This window comes from Urocitellus parryii, chromosome 2, assembly GCF_045843805.1.
Source record: "Urocitellus parryii isolate mUroPar1 chromosome 2, mUroPar1.hap1, whole genome shotgun sequence".
In the NCBI taxonomy this organism is placed as follows: domain Eukaryota; kingdom Metazoa; phylum Chordata; class Mammalia; order Rodentia; family Sciuridae; genus Urocitellus; species Urocitellus parryii.
This window is the reverse complement of record NC_135532.1, coordinates 217,006,388-217,016,992: the sequence shown is the minus strand read 5'-3', so window position 1 is coordinate 217,016,992 and position 10,605 is coordinate 217,006,388. Positions and strand designations below refer to the sequence as shown.

The window sequence follows — 10,605 nt, the reverse complement described above, 5'->3', positions numbered from 1 at the left end:
GGCAAAAGTCACATATCAACTAAAGATCTTAGGAATCTGCAAAGCATGTCCTAAAACGTCTTCTGGAAGATTCTACCCCCACCCCAGGCAGAAACATCTGGAACCTTCAGGAGTCCTTTTTCTGGAGGAGGAGGGTAGGGAAGCGTCTTGGTTGCAATCCACAGGGCTCCTTCACTGTCTTTTTCCTCCCTGAGGGTGGTGCACAGAGGGACGCTGGGGCTGGCTGGTGGGTCCTGCCTCCCATGACATTCTCCTGAGAAAGGTCAGGGTACATATGAGGACTTACTGGTTAACTTAAAAAAAAAATTCAGTTCCAACACCCAAAAATGCAAAAGCACTTGTTTCTTTTCTTTTTAAAAATTTTTGGAGAGTCAAATCCACATCACTGCCACCTTCACTCCCAATTTAAGCATTTTGTAAGGGGGCTGGATCTTCGACAGACAGGGGAAGGGAAAAAACCCCAGGCCCTGTGGGAGAATTTGGTCTCTGATGTCAAAAGTACAAGGGACACTGGAATTCTCTCTCCCAGAACAGCAATCAGACAAGTATTTCCTGGTGAGTGTCTCTGCTTGATTATGTTTAGCTCACTGTCTGCCTCAGTGTGTTGAGCCAGAGGCCTAGGGAGGCCTACACAGGTCAGAAGAAAATTCTTGGCCCCCCTGGGGGTACAGGTGGCTCCACTCACTGTTATGTAAGCATTGGTGAAGGACAAGGAGTTGGGGTCACCCATGCTGCCTGAGAAGCAGGTGGCTGCCCAGCCCCTGCACTGACCATGATTTGGAATCTTCACCCCCACCCAGACCCCGACACTCTTCATCAGACGGTACCATGTGGCTCTGTCCAGATGGAAAGTCCCAGTTGAAAATACATTTGCATTTTCCTTATGGACCTTAAGCTTGTGGACCGACAATCAGGGCTTTCCAGACAGCGGGAAGAGGTTCACACCAAAGCGTAAATGGGTACAGGAAAGTGCTCACGGCACAGACAGCAGCTCTGAGGGTTGATCCTGTGCAGAACTTCACCAGGGCTGAGTCCCCCATACCGTCACCCTCACCCGAAGGCTGTCCGTTGTCCGGACTTTTAACCTCATAAGTTAGTTTTGGCTGACAGGGAGAGATCTCAGGTCCTGCGTATTGTAAGGGAACGAATAGAAGATGGTGGGTTCACGAGGCTAGGAGGAGCAAATGAGCCCACTGTACCGACTCCCCACACGCTTTCTTTGCCCCAAAGCCATCTGCCTGCAGCCCATCTGGCCTGAGGGGTCAGGAAATGCGGAAGGCCTGGCAGTGCATGTAGCTAATGGATGTGGGGGTTGAGAGGATGAGGGCCTGGGTTGCTAACAGCTGACCTCCTGGGATCAGGGACAGCACTTTCCAACACAGCCATGCCTTCCTGCCCTTGGGCGCACACACAGAGAAGAAAGAGGAAGTGGTGAGATTCTGGGGGTCTACAAAAGAGCAAGACATGCCCACTCCCATGGGCATCCAGCTCGGAGCCCACTTTCTCTGGAGAAGTGCGTTTCTGTCCCTTTCTTAAATGAAACTTTCTTTCTACACTTGATGCAATGTCTCGCAGTGTCTATTCTTCAACACGGGGCGGGAGGAGGAGGACCGATGCTGGTCTCCAAGACCAGTATCAGCATGACCCCCAGAGACGGTCCACAGTTCAGCCTGCAGGGCCACAATGCGAAGCTCTGGGTCTGTCTGGAAGGTGACATTCGGGAGGTGGAAGGAGGACTTTGGTGTCAGGAAACCCGCCTCTGGCATCTATAAGGTATGTGACACTAGGCCAGTCACCTCCCTGAGCCTGCGGGTCCCCTCTTTAAGCAGAGATAATACCCCTGCTTCACAGGATTCTAGAAGGTGCCCGTTAGACAGCTGGGCAGTGCCTGACACGGGACATTCCTTAATGTTGGTGGTCCCCGCGGTGTGGGCTGGGAGGACTCGCAGCCCAGCGGTGGCTTCACAGAGGCCGCTTTCCCAGTGGGTCCTCATTTTTCTGGAACTCCCCACTCCCCACTTCCCACAAAAACCTTCTCCTGAGCCGAAAGCCAAAACCCACCCATGACACTCTCTCCACCTCCATCTCTTGCACACCAGGCTCGGATGCCCCCTCCTTACCCCACGCCACCTGTGGATTCAGACACCTACTCAGGGAGTGGCCTTTTCCACAGGACAGCCCCAGGCCTTCCTCAGGAGGACGTGGGATCCTGCTGAGGCTCCACTCTATGAAACTGTGGCTTACAGAGGTGGGGACTGGCCCAGCGTCACACAGCAAGGGCACAGCCAGGGGGAGACCCCTGACCCCCCAGCCTGGTCACTGCCATCTTCCCCTTATTATCCGGGGCCACAGGGCTCTGAACCTTCCACCTCACATTGGCAGTGTCAGAAGTCCCTGTTCCCAGGGCACAGCAGGAATGACATGGTCCAACCGGAGCAAGAGACAGCAGGAGGCGAAAGAAAAGTTTACATCTGGTTAATGGGTGTATTTGCTATTGAATAGGACACACACACACACACACACACACACACACACACACACACACACATGAGCTTGCATGCACAAGCACATTTAAAATTCTTTGAAGCATAAAGAATATACAGTGAGAACTGTCTCCCACCCCTGCTGTCTGTCTACTGTTCTCTCCGCCCCCAGGTAACTCTGAACTTCATTTCTTGGGCTTTCTCTCCATGGTTTTTCAATGCCCACACAAGCAAAATTAGGTATATGTGCTTTTCTCTCCATGTGTTGAACATACAGGGCAACATCCCTCTCTGCTCTTATTCTTTTAACCATCTACCCTGGAGGTCTTTACTCATCAGTGCACAAACAGCGTCCCACTCTTTTCCACAATTGCATAGTATTCTACTGTGTAACTATATGATAACTTTTAACAGTTTTATTGAGATAACAATTCACATACTGTAATATTCACCCATTTAAAATAAAGATTGAAAAGTGTTTAGTATAATGAAAATTGTGCAACTAGTATCACAATTTTAGAAGTTTCATAGCTCTCAAAAGAAATACTGTTCCCCGTTGTTATTACCCCCTAAACCCTATACCCCAAGCAGCCACGGATGTGTTTTCTGCTGCGTAGATTTGACAGTTCTGGACATTTCATATATAAATGGCATCACATAACATGTGGTCCTTCCTGATCAGCTTCTTTCCCCATGTGGCCAAGGTATGTTCACTTTGTAGCGTGCGTTAGTACCTGCCCCTTTTTAATTGCTGAATAATAGCGTTGGAAATGCCACATTTTATTTATCTGTTTATAGTTGATAGACATTTGGATTACCTTTAAGATGATTAAATTTTCATTTAATCAAATAACATCTTAGAAAATCAACAATCTCACAGCTATGTCAGGGCACGGTCCTCGAGTGAGGATTCGGGGACAGGGGGCTGACACCATGGCTGCATTGCAACTGCACCTTCTGAGGTCACCTCCCCCTTTCCTGGGAACTTCCGCCCTGGACTCCTGTTCTAGCACTTTCCAGTCAAGTCTACCCCAAATCCAACATGGCCTGTGACTATGGGGTCTAGGAAGAGGACAGCGACCTCTCAGTCTGGCCCATGAACCCACTGCCCTCTGTCCCCTCAGCGTGTCCCCTGGGCCTGCTTCCTCCCACTGGGTGACTGTCCAAGAGAAAGCTGGTGACTGGGCCCTGGAGTTTCCTGCCTGTGATGAGGCCACAGGCCACACCTACAGCCAGTGCAGACAGGGAGGTTCAGGGGACACCCTGGCTCTGAGCGGCAAGCCAGTCTCAAGGACAGCTCCCTGTCACCGCAGGCCTCCACGGGCCCTGAAAGTTCCGGGGACTTCCTAGGACCTCTGTGGTAGTTTTTGAAAATTATCCTGACTTAGACCTCTTTGATGAGTCAAAGCCAGGAAGAGCTTTTCCTTCTGGGCCAACAGAAGACAGACGGACAGGAACCTCGGTTAATTGAAAAGAGAGAAAATCTACGCCCTTGCTCATTTCCTGCAGTACTGCCCTGCCTCCTGGGCCCCCATGCTACTCCCTGCCCAGGAACCCGCACTGCCCACCCGGGGGACTTTGATGGTTAGCAGGGAGGACTGCCTTTCTGCTGGCTTCCCACGGCGGCCATTTGAACTCACCTCCGGGAGAGTCAAGGGCAGGACCGCGTGAGAAGGTGAGTGTCCCGTTACAATGCAAGGCTGGCAGCTCCAGAACTGCTTCCTAATTCCTTAAATTACAAATGCAAAATAATACAGCTCTTCTACAGGATGTGTTCATCCCCTGAGATGCCTCCTGGCTTTTTACAAGAAAAAGGTCACGTTCATTATATTGCAATCATTAATATAATGAGTTTCTTTTGTGTAGAAAATGGACACATGCCGACAACTAGCTATACCTAAAAATACTGATATCTGAGTCTTGCGTTAGAAAAATGAATGAGCAACAAACAGATACCAATTAGGAGGCACTTATGGAGCATCTTCGGTCTCCCAAGAGGTCGAGATTTAGTCTATGACATTTCTGAATATGTCTGTGTTCGTGGAGGGCAAGAATTGGGGTCTGAGCCAGGGAGCCAAGGATCATGTGTGATTTCTGTGGTTCTCATTGTTCTCCTTTGTTTACTGGCTCCCCAAGTAGAGAACCCAGTTTTGAATTAAACAGCAATTGAGATCTTAATCTTCCCATCTGACAAGGGCACATGATGTCTTTTCCCAGGGGTACTTTACCAAGGAGACCAGAAAAGCACCCACTTGTACTTTTTCGTTTTTAGATTTATTTATTTTTTTAAATAAATGGACATGGTACAGACTGTACAGAAGAGCAGACAGTGAAAAGTACATCTTCTTCCTCCAGTTAGTTCTCTTCCCCGGAGGCAACCACAGGTACCGGCTTCTGGAGTTTTCTCCATGAGATACTCTGTACTGCTGTGGTTTAGGTAAGGGACCCCCAGAGTCCTGGTCGCCAGCCTGTGGTACTATTGGGGAGTGTGGAATATTTAGGAAGTGCAGGCTTGCAGAAGGACTTTGGGTCATTGGGGGTGAACCCTAAAGGAGATTTTGGGGTCCTGCCTTTCCTGTCTGTCTTTGCTGTGAGCAGCCTCCTCTTCCACACGTCCCCACCATGATGTGGTGGCTTGCCACAGGCCCCAAAACAGTGGAGCCAAGAGACCATGGACTGGAAACCTCTGAAGCTGTGAGCTAAAACTAATCTTTCTCCTTCATCGACTTTGCTTATCTCAGGTATCTGTTACAGCAACAGAAAGCAAACACACAGCACATAAACTGCGGGCAAATAAAAATATGCATCCCCTCCCTTCTTGATTGCTTACTATATGGGCTTTAGCCTATTATTTTTTTTTTACTTATCAATATTTAATACCTAAAATCTTCCTTTTTATGAATGTATAGGGTTCCATTGCATGGAGTTTCCAAAATGCATTTAACCATTCCTCAGTGGATACTAATCTGGCTGTTCCCAATCATTCATTAGTCATCACAAACCAGGCTGCAGTGATTTATGTTAAGCATCTAGTCATTGCTCTCTCTCCATGGGGGAATTTTCCAGAGCCCCAACAGACACCAAAATCTGCATATGCTCAAATCCTTTAACGGCATAATATTTGAGTACAATTTAAGTCCTCTCTAAATTAATTATAATACCTAATACAATGTGAATGCTACATAAATCATTGTCATATTGTATTGTTTAGAGAATTTTTTTTAACGTCCATACATGCTCAGTACTGGTGCAGTTTTTTCTTTCTGAATATTTTTGATCTGTGACCCTCTGAATCCCCGGATGCAGAACCCCTGGGTACAGTGGGCTGCCTCCTCTGCTCTATCAGCCATGTTCCAGAGCACCTTTAGGATTAATGGCTAGAGGTGGAATTGCTGGGTCAAAGGTAAATGCATTTGAATATCAGTAGACCTTGGTGGGCCTTGCATACTCCATGATTTTATGCTGAGACCAGCGGTTACACAGGGGCCTCATTGTCCCACAATGTATCCATCCACACGGTGGATTTTGAAATATCACTAGTTACAAACCTGACCGGTAACAAAATAACTTGTAGTTTTAGTAGATGAATGATATGGAGCTTTTCATTGTGTTGAAGGTTCCTTTTCCCCTAGGATCTCTTTGTCCGCCCTTTTGCACATTTTTCTAGAGGGTTGCAGACTTTTTCTTACAAACCGAGAACCAATAAGAAAATTAGTGCTATGAATTCCATCGTTCCTCTGATTTGTCATTTGTCTTTTAGTTTATGTTTTGCAATAATTTAAAAAAATTTAAATGTAGTTGAATTTAACTTTTTCTTTCTCTTCTGCATTTTCTGGTTATATTTAGATAGGATATCCCAATCTGAGATGATAAGGGGAAAAAAAATCTGTTGTGGTTTTTTGTTTTCTTATTTCCTAAGACTTTACATTGTTTCATTTTTTATGTGAAATTCTTTGATTTATCTGGACTGTCCTGGTACCCATGATGAGAGATGTGAGTCCAAAGCTTATTGCACCAATGCTACTTATTGAAGAGCCCATTTTTCCCCCTCCTGATCAGAAACTCTCCTTGATTATCTACCTCAGACCAGTTCCTCGCCTGTGGGGGGTGCCTTCACTCTGCTCCATTGGTCTTTTGCTTATGTATCAACAACACCTTGTTTTAGCTATGGTAGTCTCACTGGGAGATTTTGCAGGGAGAATTGGATCCCTCCCCTTTGCACCGTGCAAAGCGCGCTGCTGGGCCATGATCTTATACACATAAGTCATACTTTCTGGCTGGCTAGTTTTAAGTTTCTGGTTAGGTTAACTCACTCATCACTTTTTTCTCCCAGATTTTTCCTAGTTAGTTTTGACAATTACTTTTTCCATACAAATAGTTTACCTATTCACAAAGAAATCCTACTGATATTTTTATTGCACTTCTTGGGGGCACCAGTAGAAATGATCTCATGTCTCCTATTCGAGAACTTGGTGTTGAGAACTCTTGATTTTTAAAACTTTATGGACGCACATGTTTCTGGGCTCCCGTCCATGTCGTAGAGAACACCCCTTTCAGCAGCTGCAGGGCACAGTAGCACTCTCACTGGTGTGGCTTGGCCAGGTGGGCCTCAGCCCAGGATGCTGCATCTCATCCGGACCTCTTTGTTTCTCAGTGATCACGAGGACACCCCAGACCCAGGCCAGCTTTCTCCTGAGTGACCCCATGGAGGAGAGGAATGGCACCAACTCCACCAGGTTCCTGCGGCTGCCGGAGGGGACAAGTGCTGCCTGGTACATCCTCACCATCATTGGCATCTATGGGGTGATCATCTTCTTCCGGTTAGCCAGCAACATCCTCAAGAAGAATGATAGGTCCTTTGAAGATATTTATTATTCAAATTTGACGTATGAACTCAAAAAGAAAACATTCGAGAGCAAGGTGGCCAAATGCTCCTCGCTGACCCTTAGCAACACAGATGTCCTGCAGCCCGGCCAGGCCAGCCTAGGGTCAAAGTGTGCAAAGAGTGGACCTCAAATTGGAACCCAGGGAATCCACTGAGAGAGAAGGCAGAAGACTGAAGGGATCAACTTTGGATTTACCTGGAACTTTAACAGAGAGGTCACACCCTTGTTCTTGAGACCAAGAAAGGCATCACTGAGCTGAGCCTGCTGGATGATGGCTCTGTGACTGGAAGCCAACAGCCTGTGTCCATCTCGGGCTTTCTGATGATTGGAGAACAGGCAGTGGCAGAAGAAGGCCATTTGCCCCTTTGCTAGCAAATTCTGTGCTCCAAGGAAGGGCGTGGGCTTCAGTGTTCCCAGAGGGATCCAGGAGACTCCAGGGCACATGCAAATCAATAGTTTCTTGTCACTAGAAAAAGACTGAATTTGGAACAAATGTGCAGGATTATCCTTCTGTGGAGTCACATAAACTTTGAGTGATTAGTTACACACCTGGAATATATGGGAGTTGAGATAGATGGTCCCAAAGGGCCAATTCATTTTAAATACACTGACTCCATTAAATTTAGGACCAAAGCTGTTCACATCAGAGGTTAGGAATTCTTCAGTCTCACGGAGAGTGCGTTACATTGAAGAAAGCATTAACTTTAGAATCAGACAGATCACTTTGGTGTCCAGGCACAAACCACTTCACCTCTCTGGAACTTAATTCACAGATAAATTGAGACTGAGGCCAGAGCTGCCAACCCAATCATGAGATCTAATGAGACCATGAGGTGTATCTAACGAGACCTGGAAAGGTATTTTGAAAGGCAAACTGGGAATAAAAACGTAAGACTCATAGTGGCAGTGGTGACTGTAGTGGAGACAGATGGTCTGATGGTGGTGGTGTTAGTAGTGGTTGGCATTGGTGGTGGTGGTAAAGGCTGGTGTTGATGGTGATGTTCATGGTTGATGTTGGTGTCTGGTTGATGCCGATGGCGGTGGATGCTGTGGGTGATGGAGATGGTGTTGTTGGTGGTGGAGGTTGGGGGTCTGAGAGATAGTGGTGATGGCGATGTAGACTGGGGGTACTAGTGGGGGGGTGCATTGTGGAACAGGAAATGACTAATCCACTGGCAGTCAGTGTCTCTGCATGGCTGTATGAGCTTGTTCTACAGGAAAGCCCGCCTGCCTAGCATCTGGCCACCCTCACAGCAAGGGTGTGAGAGTCCATGAGATTCAGGTTTCACTGGTAGATGGAGCAGAGACCTTGGAGTTTAGTTACTTTATGCATCATGTGATTCACTCGAATGTTTTACAAATATCCCTTACTTACAAAGTTTTCCAAGAAATAAGATCGTGCTTCATTTAGGGAGCTGTAGCTGAATTTCTCTAAGTGACTTTCAGTAGTCAATGAGAACAACTCTATTCTGTCCTAGGAAGATCATCCAGCTTGGCTTTTGGAGATGTCCCAAAGCTGGAGAGAGAGAAAAAAATATATATATATATTTTTCTGATTTTTCTTCAGATCAAATAAATATTTTATATATAATATATTTTTTATTTGCAGAATGTAGCCCTGCAGTCATCCCTATAATCTCATAAAGGTTAAAATTAAACCTCAAGCTTTTGCATTGAGGGGGTGAGATATACTTTTGTGTATATTTCTTCTCTACTGTTTTTCATCGTCCTCACCACTGTCTTTCCACATGTTGGAAAGTGTTAACTTGTTAGTATGCATGTGTTTGAGACACTACAGAGGAGGACAAAACAGAAGAAAACAGATGGACCAAGACAACATGACCCATAGTGAGGAGGATGCAGAATGCATCAGGACGGGAGTGAAGGGCCGAGTGGCAGTGCACTCAAGGCTAGCCAGAGATGATTGGCAGTCCTCCCTTGCCGGTGCCTCTGGGCCTGCACCTTCGCCTTCCTCAACCAGTTGCCCCTTGTTTGCATTTGTGGATGCACAGGCCTCTAGGAAAGCTGCACCTACCCCCAGTTCAAGTATCACAAGGAGAAACCCAGGTCAGTCCAGTCCCCGCATTCCATCTCTTGGACTCACTGATTGAGTCCAGGGTGGACACACAGACCCAAGTGTGCTGACCCATGAGCATGGTCAGAGGAAGCTAATGGCGATTCTAGGACCCAGAAACCCTCCCTCGCTTTGCATTGGGTTAAATGCAGATCGGAGCCTGAAACAGTTGCTTCCATTTGCCATAAGGAAAGCCAACTTCATGGTAAAAAAAAATAATATAGAGAGGAGACCAGGCTCAGATGGGCCCTGACCAAGTACGCTCAAAGCCTCGGTTCACCCCTGGAATTCTTCACTCTGTGGGCTAGTACATTCCCTTTTAAAGTTTATTAGAGGCAGGTTTTTTGTTCTCCACCACCAAAAAATATCCTAAATGATACCTTTGGATACAGTTTCCTGAATGATGGGGGCCTTGGAGAAGAATTTGAAAGGAGAAGAGAATCATTTCTTTCACCAAGATTTTTGTATTTATAGACAGTTTTGCATTTGTAAGGAACAGATAGCTTTTGATACTTCCTCTTTTAGTTAAACGATCATTTGTACGATTTCTGGTTACTTGACCTCTCAAACAGCACTCAGTGAGATGCTGACCCATTTAACCCTTGGCTCCTGACTCTTGTTAATAAACTTCCTTGGAAGCCCCAGGGAAGTCCTGTCATAGTAGATCTGCAGTCAGAGACTGGCTCCAACATTATTGGGCAAGAGCCACCATCTTCTTGCCGGAATACAGTCACATGACATCCAAGGATGTTTTCCCAGGCCACAACACTGCTGCTCAATCCAAATCCACCCACTTTCTGGGGAGCTGGTCCGAGCCTGCACTGAACATGTGCTCTTGGATGGGAACTTGGTCTGCGTAGGCTCCACTTTAACTTACTAGTAGGAAGCTACTTCATGTACAGTTGTGTCACTCAATGACAGGGACATCTTCTGAGGTATGCAAAATTAGGTGATGTCATCATTGCTTGAGCTTCATAGAGTGTGTTCCCTCCAACCCAGGTGTGCAGGCCAGCCATTCCACGTCACCACTTGACACAGGAGAAAAGTGAGCATAGATGGACAAGGGTCCTGCCAGCATAACACAGTGCTGTTTTTAACAAGTAGGAAGAATGTGCTCGACAATAACAACAAAAGTATCGTTTAATAAATGAACCTGTCACGG

The 10,605-nt window shown here is 46.6% G+C and overlaps 1 protein-coding gene across 1 annotated transcript; it reads left to right on the top strand.

Annotated features, from left to right (window-relative positions):
- The first annotated feature begins 1,613 nt into the window (after window positions 1-1,613).
- Smim34 (small integral membrane protein 34) lies at window positions 1,614-7,791 on the top strand. The gene is made up of 2 exons (XM_026393577.2): window positions 1,614-1,710; window positions 7,138-7,791. Exons 1-2 carry the CDS (start codon window positions 1,614-1,616, stop codon window positions 7,521-7,523), a joined length of 483 nt encoding a protein of 160 aa, XP_026249362.2. The 3' UTR covers window positions 7,524-7,791.
- Window positions 7,792-10,605: the final 2,814 nt, after the last annotated feature.

What these genes read in the sequence shown, in the direction of transcription:
- Smim34 (XM_026393577.2), top strand. Translation starts at nt 1,614, where the DNA reads ATGCTGGTCTCCAAGACCAGTATCAGCATGACCCCCAGAGACGGTCCA. An exon ending in GCTCTGGGTCTGTCTGGAAG is followed by an intron (nt 1,711 to 7,137) that starts GTGACATTCGGG and finishes TTTGTTTCTCAG; the next exon opens with TGATCACGAGGACACCCCAG.